General features: G+C 39.2%; 1 protein-coding gene across 2 annotated transcripts; it reads left to right on the top strand.

The window, feature by feature from the left end:
- Window positions 1-43: 43 nt before the first annotated feature.
- Window positions 44-24,038, top strand: LOC5565539. 2 transcript variants are annotated; one of them, XM_021842059.1, is made up of 6 exons: window positions 44-283; window positions 4,166-5,284; window positions 5,345-5,445; window positions 9,646-9,946; window positions 10,478-11,418; window positions 23,156-24,038. In XM_021842059.1, exons 5-6 carry the CDS (start codon window positions 11,257-11,259, stop codon window positions 23,936-23,938), a joined length of 945 nt encoding a protein of 314 aa, XP_021697751.1. In that variant the 5' UTR covers window positions 44-283; window positions 4,166-5,284; window positions 5,345-5,445; window positions 9,646-9,946; window positions 10,478-11,256; the 3' UTR covers window positions 23,939-24,038. The 2 variants fall into 2 exon arrangements, with proteins under 2 accessions (XP_021697751.1, XP_021697750.1); XM_021842058.1 differs by having other exon boundaries at window positions 4,166-5,445.
- The last annotated feature ends 159 nt before the right edge of the window (window positions 24,039-24,197 follow it).

The following is a 24,197-nucleotide window of genomic DNA, read 5'->3' as shown; positions in this document are numbered from 1 at the left end:
TAGTGGCACGCATCAATGATCTGCGCCACCTTAGTAAAATCCATCACATTGGTCGCGTCGCACCGCTGCGCTGTCACCGTTTGTAACTGTATGCATTATTACAAAAAATTTACCGTTATTTTGTGCTCATTAACAACAACACCGGCAAGGCGATTTTCTGTTCCGCAGTGAAAATTTCACTATATTCAATTGGTTGATATATAGTGTTTTATGAAATGAAGAGTGAAGAAATATGTCGAAAACCGAGGAAGAAAGTAGATTGAACAAGGACGTTTCAGCAAAGGTAAGTAAAATTTGCAGCTCAACTTTTCAGTATTGGTCTTTTCAAGGCCAGTGCGTCTCAAGATAGCCTACAGTGACTCCATTCCATAAGTGTACAGGGCACGGTTTTCACATCAAACGATTGAATATTGATTAATACGTTATTAAGAATGAAGATAATAGCCCAAGTAATCACCAGCATTATAACATTGCACGTATTCTACTACATATCAAAAACATTTATGCGACATTACAAGTGTATCAATGCACTAGTATTACTTTATGAATTGCATGGTGGCTTTATTAACAATCTTTCATTAGTTCGACTGTATAAGGGCCCTTTTCCACTATTAAACTACTTTAACAGTAGGCTTACGAAAATGCAACTGCTTTATACAGTATTGGACAAAAAATTTGCAACTTTTTCGATTTTCCATACAAAATGACCAACTTTGGTATGCTATATCTCAGTTGTTTATGGACCGATTTGAATGAAATTTGGCAGAACATCAGACATAACTTGAATTTTTACATATATTTTTAAGTGGTTTTTCCAATCACAAGTTTAAATCAGTAACGGTTTGACTAAAGTGAATTTTATGACGATTTTTTTATAATTGACATAACTAAACATATTGAGGGGACAGCTTCATGGTTTCTTCAGCAAAGTTATAGATTATAAAGAGATGAACAAGTTTGCTGAAGACAGTTTTTGTGTAGGGCTATCAGATTTTAAGATAAATAGTTTTTAATTTTTCGTCGAAAATTACACTTTAGTTAAACCGTGATTACTTATAAACTCGTGATTGGAAAAATCATTCAAAAATATATGTCAAAATTCAAGTTATATCTGATGTTCTGTGAAAATTACATTCGAATCGGTTCATAAATAACTGAGATCTAGAGATCTATCTTAGATTGTTCCCATTTACTTTCATCTTTGGGAAAGTATTGAATACAGTCAATTAAATCAAGCCAAGCGTGACAAGCCTTACAAAATTTTCAGAGGACTCATACAAAAAACGTGACAAAGGGGGGGAGGGGGTCGAAAAAGTCGAAATTTAGCGTGACATAATTTGTGTACCATCCCATATGAAACTTAAGTAAAATCATAAAAATCCCACTTTTCAATAGTTTTAGTAATCAAATCCAATAAATCTAACAGTAACGTTCATTTTTGTTGATGGATCTATCACAGACAAACAGACCTAACAGCTATTACAATAATTGTTATTTATTTATTAATTTCCTTAAAAATGATCCGTTTTATTATGATCTTTATATTTTGCTCGGAAAATTATTGTAGTGAAAAGCAAATTGTGAAAGTTTCATAAAGATTTGAACATGTTCCAATCCCCTGTTTTTTTTTTTTTTTTCAATATTCGTATGGAAAACGAGTTTGGAAACTTCACGCCCCATTTTCTTGATGTCTACTTTTTACAGATGGGACTGACTTGCAATTTATGGAAGTATAGGTATCTACAAAACCATTTTAAACTGTGTTTTTCACTGAAAAGACCGTTTAGCTCTTTCAAATACTTTATTAAATCGGTTAAGATTGAATGCATCTCTAATAAAAACCTCGATAAATAACAGATCAGAAAGCATTGACATTGTTACTTGGACTGGGATGCAGTAATGATCATTGTAGAATAGCACCACCAGCAAACTAAGGTTTTTGTTTTTTTGTTCAGTAAAACTGATATTGTCTAGGTTCATCAAAAACACAAAAGTGTGCATACTCCAGAACAAGCATTCTTAAATTAGAACATTTTGGTTAGAAACTCTTTTGTCAACAGTTTTATGAATAAGCGTAGGATAGTATGTATAAGACTCTTAATTAACATTTAGGTCTCCATGTGGAGAAGGGGTGCGTATCTGAAGACTGGACCCGGAAAAAATGAGACACACAAAAATGATCATCAAAAACTAATTTTAAATCGATAATTCTCAATTTTCAAGGATTAAATAATTATGTATTAGCTATGTTTTGGCATAATTTATTATTGAATTTTCTCCCCCAAGCAGAATGCTCGTACATTTCTCTCAACACTGCTCATGAGATCTTGGGCGAGGCTTTGCCCAATTTCTCCCAGATTTCTTCAAGGCTTCATCGGTTTTGAATGTTTTCCGCTTTTCTTTAACTTGTTCTTCATTATCGCCCAAAACTTTTCGATCGGACGAAGTTCTGGTGTATTTGGGGGGTTTTCCCACCTCGAGACCACATTAACGCACTTCACTTCGTACCAATCCATTACAGGCTTGGTGTAATGACATGAAGCGAGATCTGGCCAGAACAGCGTGGGACCACGGTGAGAGGGGGAAGAGCAGCGCTTCAGCAAACATTCCTCTCGATAAATCTGCCCGTTTATGGTGCTGGTTGTAACGAACGGCTTGCTGTACCATCCGTACTCCACAACAGGTATTTCTTGGCGAATTTGTCCATCTTTCACTTCCGGAACCTCCATGCGGGACGTACCGACAAAAAAAACTCGGTATCCGCATTGATGTATGTCTCGTCGTCCATGACGAGATAGCCTGGCTTGACCAACCATTCACGGTACAGCTCCCGCGCACGCAATTTGGCCACCGTGTTTTGCTTGTCAGTTCGGGTTGGCGCCTTCCTGACCTTAAAAGCACGTAGCCCAGCCTGCTTCATGATCTGCTGCACGAACCAGTTCGACGAATTGGCCTTTTTGGCCACGTCCCGGGTGGAAAGGTTCGGGTTATTCTTAAAGTACATGATTTATCATGAAACGGCTGCTTTCAGGCGGAGGATCTGTTAATTCGAATTAACAATTGTTAATTGTTAATTAAAATCTATGGTGATGAAAATTTGAAAATGAAATTCGAAGTGATTGTGACAGTTTTGTTATAATTATATGTATAATAATGATGTGAAATCTACTTATTTCATAATGGCCATAATACATTTTGCAATAATTTCTCTGAATATGAACACTATTGCCTAGTTCTTCACACATGCACGATAAAAGTGTTTATAATGACAGCGAGTGCAGAAGAATGAATCGAAGTGATTTTTTTTATTGCAACATTCTTGATCGTAGTACTAAGTAGTAGTTTGAATAGTAATGATTCTACAGCAATAAAAATAATGAAAAATTTAAATTGAATATCTTTTAGTTACTTATTAATGATAACAGATGGTAAATGGTAATAACAACGAATTTATATGAAAATGGTATGATGTAATTTTGATGAAAATTTGTAGCTGTGATAGTGAAAAGTAATATAATGAAAATTATATCTGATGTGTTTTACGAAGGTTGATGAGTGATAATCTGTGGTCCACGTGAAGTGTCGAAAATAAAAGTGTCGATAGTGAGTGATGAAATGAAATGGGGAATGAGGACCTTTTAATAAAACTATTTCGTTCTTCACTTTAACCACTCCAGTAGCAGTCCAGGCCTTATCATAGTTTGATAGTAGTCTGAACTACTAGACTGCAAAACTACGATAAGGGCTGATTGCTGCTAGGGTACACAGTGACCATTTGAGCAACATTGCTTAGGAACGTCTGTGTGATGAACGCAATAGAGGCTTATAAAAGCAAATGCTGGGAAGACTGGGAAGGAGCTTAGGGCAGATTAAAAGTGCCAGTACTACCCCTATCGCTACTGAAAAATAAAATATAATACGTGAAGTTAGTTTGCTGTCCATAATAATGAAGAATGTGTGTGCATAATCAGGACCATTGATGTATAAGGCGTCTATAATTTGCAACATGCATGCGATAGACAAACATGAGATTCTAAATTTATTGTCGAATAATTGACGCTCAATGTTATTTGGGATGTATCAATTTGATGTGAAAACAGTGCCCTGTACGAGTTTGAGTCACAGTATGTAATATAAGCGAATAAAGATTAAACTTCTATTCCAGATCCGAAACTCGCTGAATTGTTCCGATTGGGCTGAATTTTCGGAAACCATTAATTCCGTACTAATTGCCAACGACAGCCCAAATCTTGACTGCTCGGTGCTTTCGTGGTTCAGTGATGTGCAATCCCAAAGCTCCTCCGATACGTTACCTTCACCTCAGGTTTCTCCAGCCAGAGCAGATGAGGATGAGGGCGAAATCGCCCGTCTTCAAAATTTGAATGCCAGTAAATTTATGCACTATTGGGATTTCCTCGAAGGCAATGATTCGGATTGGGAAATCAAAACGGAATATGACCCACGAGAGTACACTGAGGAAAGGCTGGTCCTTACATCCGACTGTGTCCTCGGCGTTGAAGAGCAAAGATCCAGGAGTTCATGCGAACTCTACGACAATACCTTGTTTTCCGGTGAGGCAAACATTACCAAGCGAAGCGCCGTTATGATAAAATCACTGTCAAGAACAATGAACTACTTGCTAGAACAGGAATCGTTAGAAATGGATGTTCCAAAAAGTCCCACCAATAGTTTGTCTTCCGATACAGCTTTACACTCTCGAGCGAGTCCGAACTTGAAATTAGAGAACAGATTGACAATATTGTGCAAACTCTCAATATTACGGACTCAAACGAGCCTAGAAATGGTTCGGAATCCGCTAGTGCGATCATACCAATAATGATTGATTATTTGAAGAATGATAAGCAACCTGTGGTAGACATCAGGAATCCGGATCACGAATCGGAGAAAATCGTTAATCAGATGGATCTCTTCATAGATCAAAGCTGGGATTCGGATCAAAACTGTAGCTCCAGACCCCCATGTCCCATCCGAGGAAAATTCAGCGATATCAAATCAAGATGATGTTGAGAAACCCGTAAACGTAAAGTCAAGTGATACACCTGCACTAGAATCCAATCGTGATTCAAATAGATCCGTACATACATCAATTACACTCGAAGAAGACCTGAGAAAATCTACTGAAATAGAGGAACAAGAAGAATGTGATAAATCGCAAACCGTTTTAATGCCAAGGGAGGACCATGGAAAGCTAATCCGCAGGAATGCGTGGATGCAGCAAACTTACAACCACATCAATCTGCTCTAGAACCAGTTACAAATATAAGTATACTAACGACACAAGATATACGTCAGTTCGTAAAAGAAGCAACCGCGTTTATCCTAGGTCAAACGGTAGTTGCTGAAGATCAGACGCACGATGGATCGTTGGATCGCACCCTGATTCCGAACGATGACCGGGACCGGGTATCACAAGAATCGAAAATTGTAAGTATCCACATTATGCAGGGCTGTTACAAAAGTCGCGAATCTTACAGCATGTGTTTTTTAGAGACTTGGTCACTATTTTGAGGCAAGTCTATAAAGTCTAATTTTTAGTTGATGGACGCTAAATTCTCTTTTTTAACCACAATGGCCTCTAAAGTCACTTTTCCCCTTTCTCTTTGGATCGAATCCTGGAGTAAAATTCTAGTGACCGAAGAGAAAATTTTGAATTGTCTCGTCGAAATCTAACGCAATTGCCTGTAGCAATTTCAGCAATGATTACTCTGAAAGTTTTCCCAGATACTATCCCAGAATTTCCTCCATATATTTCCCTCATGTTCTTACGCCGATCACTCCAGTATTTCCAAAGACTCCTCAAAGGAGGTCTTCCATGAAAATCCTTAAAGGTTAATGACTGAAAAACAAAAACTTCATACAACGGATTTGTTTAGGAAAATCTCCAAGAATTTTCAAGTTGGTTTTCCAGTCATTTACAAATGATTTTTTTTTTCAAAAATTCGTTCACGGTTTTTTCCAGTAATTGCTCTAAAAATGCAGGAATAAAATAGACCCCTTTGTGTGGTCCTTAGCCTCTTGCACAGCAACTCCTATCCCTACCTCTTCGTGGTACTGCCCGGGGTACGAGTAACCTTAGGGAAGATCGGGTAACCAACCCCGATGGGAACTTGGGTCGTATGCTGACAGGAAAGAAGGATTTGTTTTTGCTCCTGCAAACTTGGAGCGTCTGTACTCCATGTTAGGAGCGGCTCACAACAGCGTCTGTTCCCCATGTCACGGGCGGCTGATCATCGTCCGAGTGCCAGAGAAGGACTCAAAGCTAAACTGCACACTATGGCCCTCCGAAAAATTAGGGCGGAATGGTACTTCGGAAATTTAGGGGGTTGATATCAGGCCCTGCAAGCCAACCGTTAAAATACACCAGCACAGGAACGTCAACGAGAGAATACGAACCAGAACAATCGGCAAAAACCACAGCGACGGAAATGGACTACTGATTGGAAACTCGGTACGTTGAACTGCAAATCTCTCAACTTCATCGGAAGTACACGCATACTCTCTGATGTACTGGTACCCTGGAGATAACCACAGCAAGCGATATCACAAATCGACCATGTTTTGATCGATGGATTGCACTTCTCCGATATAACCGACGTCAGAACGTATCATGACGCTAACATCGACTCTGATCACTATCTTCTAGTGATCTAGTGAAACTGCGTCCAAAACTATCCGTCATCAAAAATGTACGTACGGTATCGACGCCCGCCTCGGTATAATTTAGCGCGACTGGCCCAACCGAACGTCGCCGCCGCATCTCGAGGTAGCGTTGCTGGAAGAGGGCGTGCCGCGAGTCGAAATGTGTAGGGATAAGGATGGATGCATCTTGATGGACGGACGTCACCGATCCAGAACTACAAATAATCGTTTCCGAACGTATTCAAGGATATCCTCGGACATTGTAGGAAAACGAAAGTGAAGTTGTACCTCAAACAAGATGCACGTCCCGTGTACAAGCCGAAACGTCCAGTTCCGTTCACATCCATCACGAAGATTGATGCCGAATTGGATTGTCTGGAGCAAGCGGAAATCATCACACCGGTAGATTTTTCGCCATGGGCCGCTCCAATCGTTACTGTGAAGAAGCCCAATGGGAAGGTACGCATCTGTGCCGACTATTCCACCGGATTAAACGCAGCGTTGGAAGCGCACAATTACCCTTTACCAGTACCGGACGACATTTTCACCAAGCCGAACGGATGCAAGTTCTTTAGCATAATCGATTTATCTGATGCATATCTTCAAGTTGAAGTGGATGACGATTCAAAACAACTATTAACGATCGACACACATCGAGGACTTTATCGTTTCATCAGATTGGCGCCAAGTGTGAAGTCTGCCCCCGGAGCTTTTCAACAATTTGATGAACGGCATTGATAGCAGACCTCGAAGGAGTTGTATCTTTTCTGGACGACATCATTGTATTCAGCAAAACAAAAGTAGAGCATCATCAGCGTCTCAAAGCTCTTTTCAAGCGCCTGGATGAGTACGGGTTTCATCTTAGCGAAAAAAAATGAAGCGTTCTTCAAAGAGAAATCAAATATCTGGGCCATATGCGTTACTGAAGGAGGATGTCCAGTTCGTTTGGTCCTCAGCGTGTCAACATTCGTTCAAGAAGATGCTGCTCACTCATTACGGTTCGAAACAGGAAATCATCATCGCAGCAGACGCATCAAAATCAGGTATCGGCGCAGTTGCCCTGCATCGTTTTCCAGATGGTAACCTAAAAGCAATCGCTCATGCTTCTCGAACGCTGACGCAAGCTGAAGCCGGTTACAGCCAAATTGAAAAAGAAGGTCTAGCGTTGATTTTTGCAATAACCAAATTCCACCGCCGGAAGTTCACGCTGCAAACCGACCATCAACCCTTACTGATAATTTTTTAATCAGAATCAAAATTCAATTAAACTTTCTGGATGTGAAAAGTATGTGAAACTAAGATACTTTGCATATTTTGTTTTTTTTTTTTCAAAATCGATCTAGACTAACATTTGGAAAGGGTCAAAGTTTTTTTTTTGCTTATTTTTTATAAACCCGTATAACTCGAAAACGGTAAGACCTACAAAAAAGTGTTGTATGGGGGACTGTCGTGAAATTTCTTGAAGTTTTAGAAAAAAAATATTGAAAAAATAAGAAAACATTTCCCTACACTGAAAAAAAAAATGATTCAAAACTTTAAAGTCGATTAAAAAAAACGGCCATTTCAGATTTTGATCATCCAAAAGTCAAAACTGAAAAAGCAGCTTTCTCTTCTTAAATAGACTAATGTATGAAAATAAAAACACACAGCTCTTTTATTTGTCAAGTGAAAAGGCTGTGTGTTTTTATTTTCATCAATTTGTTGTTTTAAAAGGAGAAAACTGCTTTTTCAGTTCTGACTTTTGTGCCATTTTCCCTTGCACGTTAAGCAAAAAGTTTTGTAATTAAATTTACTAAAAGTCGTCCATACATTGCGAATTGAGTATATTTTAGGGAAAAAAGTTTTTCTAACATCTAATAAGTGATATTATTTGATTATCTTCCGTCGTCTATCACCAATAGCAAATGAGTTTGTGGCAAGTTATTAAGCTGGTTTCATCAACGGCCGCTCGACGATGGACCAAATCTTTAATGTACGGCAAATCATCCAGAAATGACGTGAATACCAAGTCCCAACGCATAACCTGTTCGTCGAATTTAAAGCTGCTTATGATAGCATCGAGCCCTATGTATAGCATAACTGATCAAAGGGTGCTCCCAGATCTTTTTCCTTCCTCACTAATAAACACCTTGCCCCCTTGGTGATTGTGGAGATGTAGAGATATTCTCGGTCTCTAGAAGCAAAAATCATTACACACTAACATTCTTTCCCCATACCTGCTGACTGTAAGGACTTGGCCGGAGTCGTTATACGAGAGCTGCTAACATGTGCACTTCAAGAGTAAGCGGAATTTCCCATCCTCTATTCATTTGGATCGAAGTGCAATTCTTACCAGTTCCGGTCAAGCACGGAGTAGCAACCATTGACATGTACAATAGCCTATGCTAGTAATCCTTTATAAGAGAGATTCGCGGAAGCTGGCATTTCTGTCAAAGTGTGAGCCAATCGAGCAACGAGAGCTGTTAAAGTGTGAGCCAAACGAACATGCGTTATGTTTGTTTTGAACTTTTCTTGAGGAGTAATGTAATCCGCTTGAAATTATTTCGGTAAAAGTAATTTTGCATAAAGCAAAAAAAAAAAGTAATATTTTTTTTTAATTTTTGTCAATGCGATTTTAGTTGTTGATTTTTTGGCTGTTTATTAGTTTGGATATGTAGCTCAAAGATCTATAACGAAACAAAATACACTTTTTAGCAATGAGGAAGTCATGTCCGTGTTACAATAAAACTCTCGACGCCGAGCAAAATCAGTACCGCTGGTCTGTTGCCAAATCATTCCATTTTACTTCCGCTTATCTCTCTATAAAGGATCACTAGTCTATGCCTATGAAAAAAAGTCAATCGCATTAAAAAAAATTGATTTTTTTTGTCGCAGAATGGTTTGCCTAGACGCGGATCGAGTTTTAGAATCCGATTTTGAACTTTTTGTAACAGCCCTGATGAACATATAACAACCATTTAACACGACTTTACTCACGATTCACAGTTCTCCTCCGTCATTTCTCCTACTGATCCGCTTGGGAACGAACATCTAAAGTGGAACGATTCCAGCACTTCCGATTCGGTTGCAACGCCCTGCGTTGTTACGGCTACTGTTCCTAAGGCAGTTGTTTCCATTGCCGGTGCGGCAGCAACCCCTATTAAACTGGATCCAATAACCAAGAATATGCGGTACAATCGAAGCCTTGACCGAAAGCAAGAGCCTATAGGTGTAACTTCCTCGGCGCGAAAGACGGTGCATTTCAAACTGACGCCACCTAGGGAACCCAACGAAAAAATCAGCGAAGGTATGTAGGATTTGGTAGTTTGATTGGAGCTCTAGGCGCAATTTTTTCAAATTTAAGTGAAGCTTTCATAATTCCCTCAGATCGAGTTTGGTATCTCGTAAGAAGAGGGAGTGCCAGTGATTCGTTCACAGTATTGCACTAAAGTTCTTTCAAGATTTTCGTATACCTTCAAAAATACAACCAGTTTCTTTTTATGAACACTATTATAAATTATTCCAGAGATACCTCCAAAGACTCTTATGGAAAGTTTTCAAAGAAGTTCTCAGTCCTCCATAAATTTATTCAGTGATTATTGCAGAGTTCTTCAAAGTTTCCTCTAAATATTTTGTTCGTTCAGAACTTTTTCTAGAGTTTAACCAATAATTTACTACTTCAGAGATTCTACCAAGGTTTCTTCTAGGAATTATTCCAGATGTTTCCAAAATTGTTTTGATGGTTTTCTCCGATTGTTTCAAACCAAAGCCGTTTTTATGTGATTAGTAAATTATAATACATTGAGTTACTGCTACTTTCTCCTATATTTCACTTCAGTTCGACCCAACATCACACCATGCTACCGAACACAGTGGTCCTCCAAGGCTGAATCCGTTGATTCAGATCCATACGATGTGTACCATATCAATGATGATGGTGACACAACATTCGAGAAACTCTTTCCCGTTGCACCATTAGACAAAAATCAAACTGCTGCAACAAAGGATTCAAATGACAGTAGAGAAGCGTTAATACAGACCCTGTTGATGGATCAAAAGAAAGATTTCGAAGTATCAAGTTTATCAATCAAAAAATCGACAAGCCGAAAGCAACGCTGTAATGATAGTAAACGTAAGCCTCAGAAAACAACCTGACAAAAAACTTGAACAGCCAAAATATGAGTTAATGGGTCGACCAACTATCAAAGAAATAATTGATGAAGTCATAGTTGAAGGCCTCGGAGAACCTTTGGTAGTTACCGATGGACAGTATGGATGCACATATCCAAACTCTTCTGGAGATGACCCGTAAAGATTTTGAATCACCAGCACAGCAGACCAGGAATCATCGTAGTAAAAAGCGACCGAAAATAAGCATCAAAATAAGCAATCAGAATATAAGTTAATCAACAAAGAGACGCTCACGGAAGCAATGAAAGAGATGCTGGTTACGTATAAGTTGAAAACCACTAGAATTGAACAACCGAACCCACTACTGACGAAAAGGCAGTACAAACATGCGTTGAAAGGGTAGATAAAGCCGTCGAGACACCACGCAAATTTCCTACCGGTAAAAGCCGGAAGACGACTCGTAAACCAAAAGCGAATGTGGCGACGATGAAGAATCAGCTGCCGGAGCCAGATCCCGGAGATAAGTGCGACAGAGATGAGGGTTGTCGATTCAAACAGACAACATTGTCACAGTTTGTGAAGGATCAGCGAGAAGAGCGGCCTGGTGGAGAATCAACAATACCGCAACCTGCTACATCGAACTATAAGGTAATGTGGAACATATTAACTACGGTACACTTTCTCTAATCGCTAACTGCTTCTAACTAACTTATAATTGTAACATATATGTATTTATAATGATAACTTATGTTTTAGGTATTTTTAGCGGAAGGAAAACATCTCAACTTTTACAAAATTGGGTAGATTTTCGCGCAAATAATATCGTTCGCATTTGCTGATAGATTATTCTTAACCCTTAAAATCCCGAGACGATCCTTGAATTTTTAAATGGCCACAAGTCGGAGACTAGTAAACCAATCGATTTGAAATTTTGAAGTTAATGTTGGTAAGTTGATCTTACAGTCCTTGGTGAGACATCCCACGCTATGTCAGAACCAAACGATTATACAAATTGAATGTACATCGGTCTTTATCTCGTTAGAGATCAGCATTTAGTCTATACTTTCATAATCGGAAAGTTTCAAATATTCTATCGGAGAATATTTTTCCATACATTTTATATGGGATGAAATGCATCGAAACGTTATTTTCATGGGTTTTAGTACCTATAAAAAGAGCATAAATAACTCTTTTTTAAAGGGTAGTTTAGGCTTCTATAACTGGCTTCGGCGCAAAATGGCGCAGACAACTCTTACAAATCATGAAAGTACCGTATCTCCCCTTTCGGAAGTTGATAAAAACTTTTGTCAATAAGCGTCTTTGCATGGGTTTTTACTATCAAACAAATAAGCCTTATTGGAACGAATTCGACTGATAATTCTTTTACTTTAAGAGATAGAGAGGTGCGATGTTCAGCAAACCACGCGTTTTAAGATGTTTAACAACTTTGTAGAAGACATGAAAAGTTGTCTGCGCCATTTTGCGCCTTTAAAACCTTTTAACCCTTTAAAAAAAGAGTTATTTATGAATAACTTTGTTACTTCAAAAGATAGGGTGATGATATGTTCAGCAAAAACACGGGTTTTCCATGACAAACAACTTTGTATAAAACACAAAAAATGTTAAAAATCTCGGAAAAAAGTTATGATAAAAAATATGATTTTTAGGGGCCATTCACATACAACGGCATATATCTCAAAAAGTATAAGAGATAGAAAAATCGTGTCTTCGACAAAGTTGTTTCAAATAGCCAATTCTACAACTTTGCCGAAGACACCATATGTCTATCTAAATGTTTAAAAAAAAAATAGTTTTTCTATCTCACTGCTAGGTGGATTGATCACAAAACTTTTTTCGTCAAAAAGTTGTGCTTCAATATACCAATAAACTTCTCCGAACAAACTACCGTAAAGTGCCCTAATTCAGCGCAGTGCCTGATTCCGCGCATTTCATACAAAATTATTTATATATGGAAATACACATTAATATTTCAGCAACTTTTATTGCTATTCGAGGCTACTTTGATTAAGAATAAGTTTGAATCACAAATAAAAGCAAATAAGGCATTTTTTCGCGGCAATAAAAATAATCAGTGAAGGCCCGTCGGAGTAGACGTTATTTTTCTAATTTTTCTTAGCGTCCGCGCTAAGACTGTAGGACAACAACAAACGCGATTTCTTTAATAAAAATGTTTTATTTTTTATGCAATATTCCATGGAACTACTTGCTACAGATATGTTTCATGGTGCTTCTATGAAAATCTTATCAAATATTAGCATAATTATTGAGTTTTATTCAAAAAGTATTCGCGGAATTAGGCCACGTTTTTTTCATAATGCCCTAATTTCGCGCACTGTTTCTTCGCATAACAACAGACAAGTAAAACATGCTATATCCGTCTTCACATCTGTCTATTTCTCTGAAAAGTAACTTTATGCATACATACGTTTCATGTACAAGCGAAATATCGGGAAAGCCCACTTAGGCAGCGTCCATAAATGACGTAGCATCTTTTGACCAATTTTTGACACCCCTTCCCCCTTCGTAGCTTATTTTCCCATACTTAATACATGGTTCTTAGCAAAATCGTAGACTCCCCCCTCCCCCCTAAAATGCTACGTCATTTATAGACGGTCCATTACAGGGAAAAATACCACGTAGTTTATGCAAAGCCCCAACAAAATAGTCTATACACACTTAGATTTTTTTCACGAGCTCGGCTGTGCGGATCTCGGTTGAAATTAGCCGAGATTCGGCATTCTGAATTAAGTGTGTACATCTGTGCGCACAAAATTTACTTAGCATAATGAACCACACATAACATTGGCAATGTATACTTGTTTATGATTCTTATTTTATTATACAATCCATATAGAATTATTGTAAAAACAACATATCGTTCACATGTTCAACAGGTCGTAATTTGTAGAAGACGCCACAAATTACGACACACTCTCGGGAAATGATTCACGGAAACTTTACGATCTCTACATAATGACCCTTAGGTTCTTCTGAGGTTTCTTTTTGCTTAAAAAAATAAGTTTCAGTTTCCCGTGGCATTAGTGGATACCATTAATTGATTTGCTTAAAACCCTTTGATTCCAAGCAATAATGCAAACTGGTCCTTGTATTGTATGAACAGTGCAGTTTGCTACAAATCAAAGCCATGCTGAAGGTGTCTAGGTTCGATTCCCGGTCGGTCCAGGATCTTTTCGTAGTGGAAATTTCCTTGACTTCCCTGGGCATTAGGTATCATCGTGCCAGCCACACGATATATACGAATGCAAAAATGGCAACTTTGACAAAGAAAGCTTCAGTTAATAACTGTGGAAGTGCTCATAAGAACACTAAGATGAAAAGCAGGCTCTGTCCCAGTGAGGACGTTAATGCCAAGAAGAAGAAGATGGGGGTTTTTTCTCGACCGAATTGTCTAAAACTATGCAATAAGAAGCATATTTAAGCCAATTATGAGCTCAGTAGAGTATTTCATTTCTAAACTTTCCAGTTCAGTGAATAAAATAATTAAATTGTTAGATTCTATGGGATAATTTCACAACATAAAATAGGGTGCTCATATCACCCATCGACAGAAGAATCGACGACGGAAATCGTACGGATCTAGTGTATTGATCTAAAAATTTCTATTATTACGACTTTTCTTAAGATGACCAAATTGCCCCACTTTCCCCTAGACGAAATTCACACGTACCAATGCCACGGTTTTGGTTATCTTTATTTCATGTGATAGACAAAAAGTTAATAAAAAAAACTGAACGTAGACTAAAAAGTGACGATTCATAAAAATTCTACGTTTTCTCATACAAAAAGTGTAACGGAAGGGGAGGGGGTTTCAAAAATTTCATTTTAAGTGTTACGTAACTAATGGATGCAGCCCCTTATCAAAATTAATGTTAATTTGATTGTTTCATGATGCGCGGAATTAGGGCATTTCTTCTGCGCGGGAATATGGAAAAGCGTTTTAAAAAATGCGCGGAATTAGGCAATTTCAACGAGTGAACTATTTCAAAAAAAATCACAATTGTAAATTATGAATACAGTCTAGTTTATATTTTTCCCATAATCTTGAATAGATTTGCTAGCGATCCACCTACAAAGCTTTTTTGTTGATGCAATACTAATTTTAAATTTACAATTTGAATCGTTTTATTCCTTAACTGCGCTGAATTACGGCACTTTACGGTATATCGCTAAAATCAATGGTTTGGGCGCTATTCAAAAAGCGCATGGAATCGAGGAAATAAAACACAGTGCAATGGAATATTTTGAAACTTTTCACTTATGAAAATATAACCCAAATACCTACTAAACTCTAGCGAGAAAAAATCCGATGTACATTTAATTATTATAATCCATTGGTTCAGACATAGCGTACATCCCCCTGACCCCTCCCCCTTTTCTATGAAATGGAAAAAAAGCGTGGACACGAGGAGTTCAAAATTTTCCTCAAACTGATATCTCAATATCCAAATAGCTAGAAGGTCGGCTGTCTTCGGCAAAGTTGTTCAGAAGATCAAGGCTATCTGGAAAATCTGATTAAGAAATCCATTCTGCTATGCTGCGCTTGGAAAAAAAAAATCAGTCATCTGCTTCTGAAGATCAAGAAGCTGGTGTCTTCGCAAAGCTGTTCAGCAGATCAAGGGATATCTGGCGATGAAACGTGTGATTAAGAATTTATCCAGCAAATCTTCAATCTTCTCTAACTCAAGATCCTTATCAACTAGAAAATGTTGTATTCGGCAAAGATATTCAGCAGATTAAGGGCTATCTGGTGAAACATCCTATTGAGATTGTTTGCTAGACGGCGGTGCTAGTAACTTGGAGATGGTCGGGTCTCGGGTTTTCAAACCCGACGGGTTTTGAACATTTTCAGATACAGATTACATTACAGATTTCCGCAACGTGTTAAAAAATAATATCCTTTCCTAAAAACTTGCAAGCAAAACGCTTATTCAACGAGCTTTTCTTTTAATTCTATGGACGAAAGTAATGAAAATGACGTTTTTTATTTGCACCATTTTCGATCGGCTTGGTGACTTTAAAAACTTTAAATATCATTATGGGAGTCAAAGTATAATGAATTTTTTTCCATCCTTTCATAATTTTCGACTTTTTTAAGGAGTTGGATGGTGTGTGACATGAAAGAAAATAAATATTTGTATCAGCCTTATTTGAAATTTCCCGTTTTTTGGCAATAAATGATTTTTATCCATAGCACCCGATTTTTGTTAGTCAAATTTGACAAAAGTTTTAAAATGATAAATGATACCACTACGTGTGACCAAAATTCTGAAATATGAATAATGTCGAGTTCATTTGTGAAAATCATATTCCACCAATGAAAACTTTAGCTGCCTATTTGTTTTGATTTTGAATTAAGTTCCAAAAAAATCTAACAGCTCAACAAATGTCTTACTTCAAAAATACTTCCAATGATATTTGTGACTTAAAACTATTCAATCTACGTTATATTTTAATAAAATTTAAGTATCTGATTCATGTTTCAAAAATACAAACATTTTTGTTTTTGACATTCATAAAGTGTTTTATATCAGGATTCAAACATGAGTATACTAAAAAGTACAAACCAATAGAGGTAACATAGTTGAGTCTCCTATTAATTTGCATTGATTCTTCGATTTTCATTACTAGTACTTTCACCCGCTTTCTATGCATTTTCGCCCCCGAACTCAGTTTTAAAAATTTTCGCTCCCCTTTAAACCCGAAATCGCCCCAGGGGGCGAATTTTCCCACTTGGGAATCACTGGTCTATGAGTACAGTTCATTCTCTCCCTTACTCGATATTGAAGGGACCATCGAGTTAGGGAGGATCGAGTTACAGAACACAAATCCAGTGCAACTGCGATCCAAGGGACCATCGAGTTAGCCATGAAAACAACTTTTACTATGGTTCTCTAACTCGATATCGAGATACAGAATATCGAGTAAGGGAGAGTTAACTGTAATATGAGTATTTGATTAGAATAAAAATCATTAAAAAATGTCTGACGCATTTTCTGAATAATTCTTGCGGTTATTTGGTTCCCGTTCGGACTCTTTTTAATCTCTATTTTCAAGCATATGGTCTCTAAAGTTCCTATTTTAAATGCACTCAGTCGTTCCAGCCCTGGACAACTTAGAAACCAACTTCAAGACCACAAATCACATTAGGGAGCAACGAACAACAATATGTTTTTTTTTTGTTTTAGCTTTGTACACATGTACCAAATCTTAATACCTTGATGACTACAGCGTATCGTCACGGCCATTGCCGGGTGTACTGTACAGCTCCATCTTCATCGGTCTTGGACGATACTTTTGTACGTTTTCTCCGAACGTTTAGAGTCGCTAGGTCCTCTTGCACAACCGTACCGCTAGCGTATTCGTGGTCTTCCATGAAGTCGCGGACCTCTATCGGGTTCCTTTATGGAGCTATTCTTCTTTCCGACATTTGCACTAAGTGATCAGCCCACTGAAGTCTGCCGTATTTCACACGCCTAATAATATTCGCATCATTATACACTTGATACAACTCGTAATTTATGCGTCTAGCACATCATTTCTAGTTTCCCACCGAGTGTTGTCCGTATACGTATCAGGTTATCAGGTATCAGAAGGCCGGCTTCAAAGGCACGTTCTCCACCAGTTGGGAGATTTGTGCCATCGCCATATTTGAGCCTATTTCATCATCTACCCGATGGGGGAGGAAGGGAAGGGAAAGATGGTAGGAAATAGGAGTGGGGTCCCTTGAAGAGGGAAGATCGCATAAGCGAAATGAGAGCATGGTAGCTCCATACCACAATGGGTTCGAACAGCGCCCTAAAAAGGGCACTGCAAAACGCATGAGCGTAAAGAGAGCCATAGCTCATTACCACAGCGGGTTAAGAATAACAGGATGTCCTGAAGATTCAGGCTTCTGTATTCAGTTTCACTTAATAAGTGTTTACCAAGTAATTGGAATCGCATTTGCGCAAAAAACTGGACAGTTACATATCAGGTGATACGAAGTTCCATAATCGGAGTCACAACTATCACACACAAATGAGTCAGCCACGCTGAATATTTGCCATGTGATAGTTGAGTCGGCAGTGGCCTGTCAACGCTCTGACCAAGAGACTGCAAGTTCTGCTTTGACAGATTTGTTAAATACTTCGCCACCCTTGGAGATGGCTCAGTAATGTACAATTTTGTTTGACGACATGACTCCAAACTATTCCAATATTGCTTGTGCTGAGTTGCCGCCCAAGAGTTTATCTGAAGCTTCACCAGCACTTCGAAATTGGAATAGCCGGCTCAGGGCCAATGAAGTCATGCGATGCTCCATCGCGAGCTAGCTCATCAGCCAATTCATTTCCAGCGATGGAAGAATGGCCAGGTACCCATACAAGGTTTACAGAGTTGACTGAATTCAGTTCCTCAATTTGAGTTCGACATGCGATAACAAGCTTCGACCTTGAGTTGGCCGAAGCGAGAGCTTTATAGCAGCCTGACTATCTGAACAGAAGTATATGACTTTACCCATTACGCGCTGTTGAAGTGCTGATTGCACTCCACACATAAGGACAAATATTTCCCGCCTGAAAAACGGTGCAGTTTCTACCAAGTGAGTAAAACTGATTCAGCCTTAGCTCACGAGAATATACTCCTGCACCAGCTCTACCTTCAAAAGGGAGCCATCAGTGTAACATTACTATATTGTTCTGATATACTTCTTTCCAAATAGCCAGACCGTCCACTCTTCCCGTGAAGGGAATTGTGTGGTAAATGTCCTGTAAGGAAGTTACAAGCAATTGTGAGATCACTTGGAGCAAGGACAATTTTGTCCCAATTCACCAAAGTGGAAACAACGAAGTGTGTGTAGATCTACGATTCACTGGATTTTTCTCCAGTAGATCCAGTACCCATAAACGGTAAGAGCAAGAAAGTGCTTCTTGTTTAAGATATTATGTGTAGTGGCGCAACGTCGAAAAGGGCCTCGAGCGCTGCTGTGGGAGTTGTAGAGAACGCACCAGACATCGCCATCAAGCACATCCTTTGGAGATGGCCCAATTTTGATTGGATTGTTCTCACTTCGCCCTTTTGCCACCACACAAGACATCCATAGCCAATAATTGGTCGAACAACTGTTGTGTAAATCCATTTGATATATTTGGGTTTGAGGCCCCCAAGTTTTACCAAAGGTTCGCCGGCATTGACCGAAGGCCATACAAGCTTTTTGACTCTGAAATCAATGTGAGCTGTCCATAAAAGTTTGGAATCTAGAATGACTCCGACATACTTTACTTGATCAGTCACATTAATCTCAGTGCCAAAAAGACGTAAAGGTCGAATTCCATCGCGGTTTCGTCTTTCCGTAAAAACAACAATAGATGTTTTATTCGGGTTAACCGAAAGGCCATATTGGCGACACCAACTCTCGACTACCTGAAGAGCACTTTGCATCAGGTCGAATAGGGTGCTTATGCACATACCAACTATCAGAGCTAGATAGTCGTCGGCAAATCCATAAGATGGAAAACCGCAATTATTGAGTTGCCTCAATAGCGTATCTGCTACGAGATTCCACAAAAGTGGTGACAAGACTCCCCCTTGGGGGCATCCGCAAACACTCAATTTTCGAATCGCTGCTTGACGCAATGTCGAGAAGAGATGTCGGTTTTTTGAGCATTTGATGAATCCAATTGGTGATCATTGTAGGTAGCCCATGGTTTCGTGCGGCTTCCAATATGGCATCGAAAGACACGTTATCAAAGGCACCCTCAATATCCAAGAAAACACCCAAGCACGATTGCTTCTGAGCGAATGCTTTCTCGATATCGTATACAACTTTGTGTAAAAGAGTCACAGTGGACTTTCCAGATTGGTAAGCATGTTGATTCACATGAAGAGGCATGTTTGCCAAATAAACATCACGGATGTGATGATCGATAATGCGTTCCAGACATTTCAGAAGAAAAGAGGTCAGACTGATTGGTCTAAAACTCTTCGCTTCCTCATACGACGCACGTCCTCCTTTTGGGATAAACTTTACAGTAATATCACGCCAGGATTTGGGAATGTACCCGGTAGCAAAACTGCTTACAAGTAGCTTTTTCAAAACATGTTTGATAGACTCAAATCCCTTTTGGAGCAGAACAGGATAAATCCATCTGCTCCTGGAGATTGAAAGGAGCAAAACTATTAAGTGCCCATTGAATCGATTCAATAGTTACGATACTGCGAGCCGAGGCCAGAGACTCGTAACTACATGAAAAGACATTTTGGTTCATCCGTAGATGCTATGTCCACACATCCGGGGAAGTGTGTATTGAATAAACATTCTAAAACTTCTTCATCAGAAGAAGTAAAGTCACCATTAGGTAAGTGAATTTCGTTCACTTGGAAATCCTTAGATTTTTGCAAGAATTTTGTTCAACCGACTGGCTTCACTCAAACTGGAAACATTTGTACAAAGGTTTTTCCAGCCGGATCGTTCAGCAGAACGAAGAGCCTTCTTGTAAGCCTTGCGAGCTGACTTGAACGACTCTGATCCAGCTGAACGGCGTCTGTTCCAACTCCTTCTACATTGTTTCCTGAGTCTAGTCAGATCGGAATTCCACCATGGGGTCCCTCTTGTAGTCTTTACAGACCGCAGAGGACATGCTTCTTCAAAAGCTTCCATAATGTAGGATGTTTTAGTATCAACGGCATCATCCAGATCACTTGGATTTTCAATGGACGGAGAATATCCATGAAATTTGGTCGCAACCAATTCAATGTAGAGTTCCCAGTTTGTTGACCGGGGATTCCTAAAACGCAAAGTCTGCGCAGTTACATTTGAATGTTCAAAGAAGATGTAGCGATGATCAGATAATGATTCCTCATCTGATACATGCCAATTCGTCAACTCGTGACTGATTCTATTCGAGCAGAGCGTTATGTCTAACACTTCTTCTCTATTAGAAACCATGAAGGTTGGGCGATTGCCTATGTTAAGTAATCCAAGGTCTGTACTACTTAAGTATTCCATCAGACTGGAGCCTCTCAAATTGATATCCGAGCTGCCCCAGATGATGTGATGAGCATTGGCATCACTGCCCACAATCAGCGGAAGGCCTTTTGTTACGCAGTGTACGACAACTCGTTTGAAGTCATCCGTTGGGGATGGTTCATCATGTGGTAAATATACCGAACAATAGACGTATTTCCTGTTGAGGTCACCAACAGAAACATCGATTGTGACAGCACATACATCTCTGGTAGTTAACTCAGAAATGAGTGTAGCAACGATTGCTTTATTAACGAGCACGCATGCGCGGGGCATGGAGCGCGAGTTTGCCATTTCAAGCTTGCTAAAAGTAGCAAAAACTGGGTCCACAAGGTTACCTAGATAGAAGTTCCCTCTACGAAAGTAGGGTTCTTGAACTAGCGCCACTTGGGCTGCACCATTTTGCATGAGTCTGCAAAGATTGATCGTTGCTGTTCTTTTATGCTGAAGATTGATCTGAGCTAACCTAACCGTAGCCACTACCCAAACTAGGCAGGATTAAGCTTTTTGCAATCTCAGCACGAAAAAGACCAGCAACGAAAAAACCAGATCGGTATCTATTTAAAGTCGCCAAAGGCGAAAGAGCACAGAATACACTGTGTAAAACGCATAATGCGAATCCATATAGGTGATAATTTAAATTAAATGTCAACATATTCATAATCCCACCCTTATTAAGCCTCAGGATAGAGACTGAAGAAGGGCAGCCGATTATCTCGGAGAAACACAAGGTCACCTGCACCATTGCTCTGGGTAGCACAGGAAGGACTCAATACTGTGGAGGGCGCCCTGGTACCCCACAGGCTCCGTTTGCGGTTAGGTTTTATTAGACCCCCCTAACCATTCATTCTTAGGCACGGTACGCATCACACCATAAATTAGGGGTCACCTGTGAGGTGGACTTTTACCACCGGAACAGGCAGTCCGTAGTGTTAATTCTTAGCCAGTTGAAACAACCGCTACCGACACTACGCGGGAAAAGGAGGTTAATATTGATGATTAACTCCTGACGTGCCCAAGCATCCACTAGCCAGGGGGCCCACTTTGGGAATCACTGGTCTATAGTAATATGAGTATTTGATTAGAATAAAAATCATTAAAAAATGTCTGACCGCATTTTCTGAATAATTCTTGCGGTTATTTGGTTCCCGTTCGGACTCTTTTTAATCTCTATTTTCAAGCATTTGGTCTCTAAAGTTCCTATTTTAAATGCACTCATTCGTTTCCAGTCCTGGACAACTTAGAAACCAACTTCAAAACCACAAATCACATTAGGGAGCAACGAACAACAATATGTTTTTTTTTTGTTTTAGCTTTGTACACATGTACCAATCTTAATACCTTGATGACTACAGCGTATCGTCACGCCATTGCCGGGTGTACTGTACAGCTCCATCTTCATCGGTCTTGGACGATACTTTTCCAGTACGTTTCTCCGAACGTTTAGGGTAGCTAGTTCCTCTTGCACAACGTGACGCTAGCGTATTCGTGGTCTTCCATGAAGTCGCGGACCTCTATCGGGTTCCTTTATGGAGCTAATCTTCTTTCCGACATTTGCACTAAGTGATCAGCCCACTGAAGTCTGCCGTATTTCACACGCCTAATAATATTCGCATCATTATACACTTGATACAACTCGTAATTTATGCGTCTAGCACATCATTTCTAGTTTCCCACCGAGTGTTGTCCGTATACGTATAGTAGTATATGCTCAAAAACACCGAAGACTTTCCGGTCTGCCTCTTTCAACGCCCACTCTTCGTGCTCGTAAAGAGCCACCGGAAGAATAAAAGTGTGCACAAGTAGGAAGCTTAAAATAAAAATTTGGCTCGATTGGATAACTATTTCTAGTAGTATTAGGGGAAAAATGAGGCTAATTTGGTCCTTGGAGTTTGAGATGTTTCACATAAGGGATCTAAACTTCACTTTGAGCGCTTTGAGCTTCACAGCCCATACTCGCATAACAGTTCCCGTATCCTATATAAATGGGATTGTTTTGCGAGTATGTATGGGCAGTTCAGTTCCCAAGAGAAAAATATCTGCTCAAGTGCCTATTTCACCTTTGTTCTAATACATTTATCTAATGTTGACTTTAAAATTTAGTATCATTTGTTTAATGTATGTATTGAAAAGTATTGCATCCCCTCATGCCTATTTTTGCTACTATAATTACCTAGGTTTAAGATAATGCATGCAGAACTTTTTGAACACGCCAATCAATCTGCTAGTTCTGATAACTATAGCATATAAAGACATTGCGTTAGTTTATTTCAGTAAATTAAACCATTTACATTACCTTGCTTTCCCACAAACAAAATTCATCTTTTTATTTTATTTCAGCAACGTGCGGATGTGATAAAGAAGAAAGAACCATACAGGGTACACGTATCTTACGCCACAACCCCAAGCATACACGCATCGCCTCTATCATTTTCTCCAACAACCGACTTCGAGAGTGTTTCTAGCTCCACCAGTGCCATGCAGCACAATAGCTTTTTCCAACGGATAGATAAACTCCATTTATCCCCACCAGATGGCTTCCATAGCTCAGAAACGGACGAAGTTGCGCCTTCGCAGCGAACTGGCACAACTGTCCGTATAGGTGGTAGTAGATACGTTTGTTTCATTCGTAAAGTTCCCACAAAGCCCGCTCACTCTAGGACATTTGATGTTGGCCATCTCAACGACTCGGAAATCTATCTGGAAGAATCTCTGTGCAATATACAGGCCAGTCTGGCGGAAAAGATCCATCACAAGACCTTACGGCCCCTTGAAAAACTCTACGACATACCTGACCAGATTAGCACGGACGACATCGAGAAAATTCTGATGGAGGATTTGGATCCCTGTGAAGATGAGGATGATGACGCGGAAATAGATTCCGGTATGGACGAAACTATAAAACCGGCAACGATCAACGCCATCCAATATAGGCACTGTAGCAGCGCGAAAGGATCGCAGGAACCTCTCAGATATTCTCCGGGCTATTCGCCGATCCGTTTTTCGGAAACACCGATCGCAGAATGCGTCGATCGAATGGTATTTCGATCACCAATAGATTCGCCGGCGCGGAACAAGAAAATTCCGCAACTTAGAGGTAATTTTGTGTTGGAAGACTTTTAAGTTGTGTTTGATGATTTTATTTGTTACAAACAAGAATAATGTATATTATTGTAAGTATTTGTTAAATTGTTTTATAATATACAAGCTATTCAAATGTAAATTTGAAGACTGATTACAACAAGGGATTGGTATTGATGCTCTATTCTTACTGACCCACACTCAGCGAACTGGAATATCGAAAATAATATTTCATAATAATTTAATTTCAAGTTTTGGTTTCATAAGTCAATTTTTTTCTATCCGATTTCTCGTGATGAAT

Source organism: Aedes aegypti, chromosome 2 (genome assembly GCF_002204515.2).
Source record: "Aedes aegypti strain LVP_AGWG chromosome 2, AaegL5.0 Primary Assembly, whole genome shotgun sequence".
Taxonomy (NCBI): Eukaryota; Metazoa; Arthropoda; class Insecta; order Diptera; family Culicidae; genus Aedes; species Aedes aegypti.
Note: the sequence above shows the minus strand (reverse complement) of the source record. Positions and strands in the feature narration are given on the sequence as shown.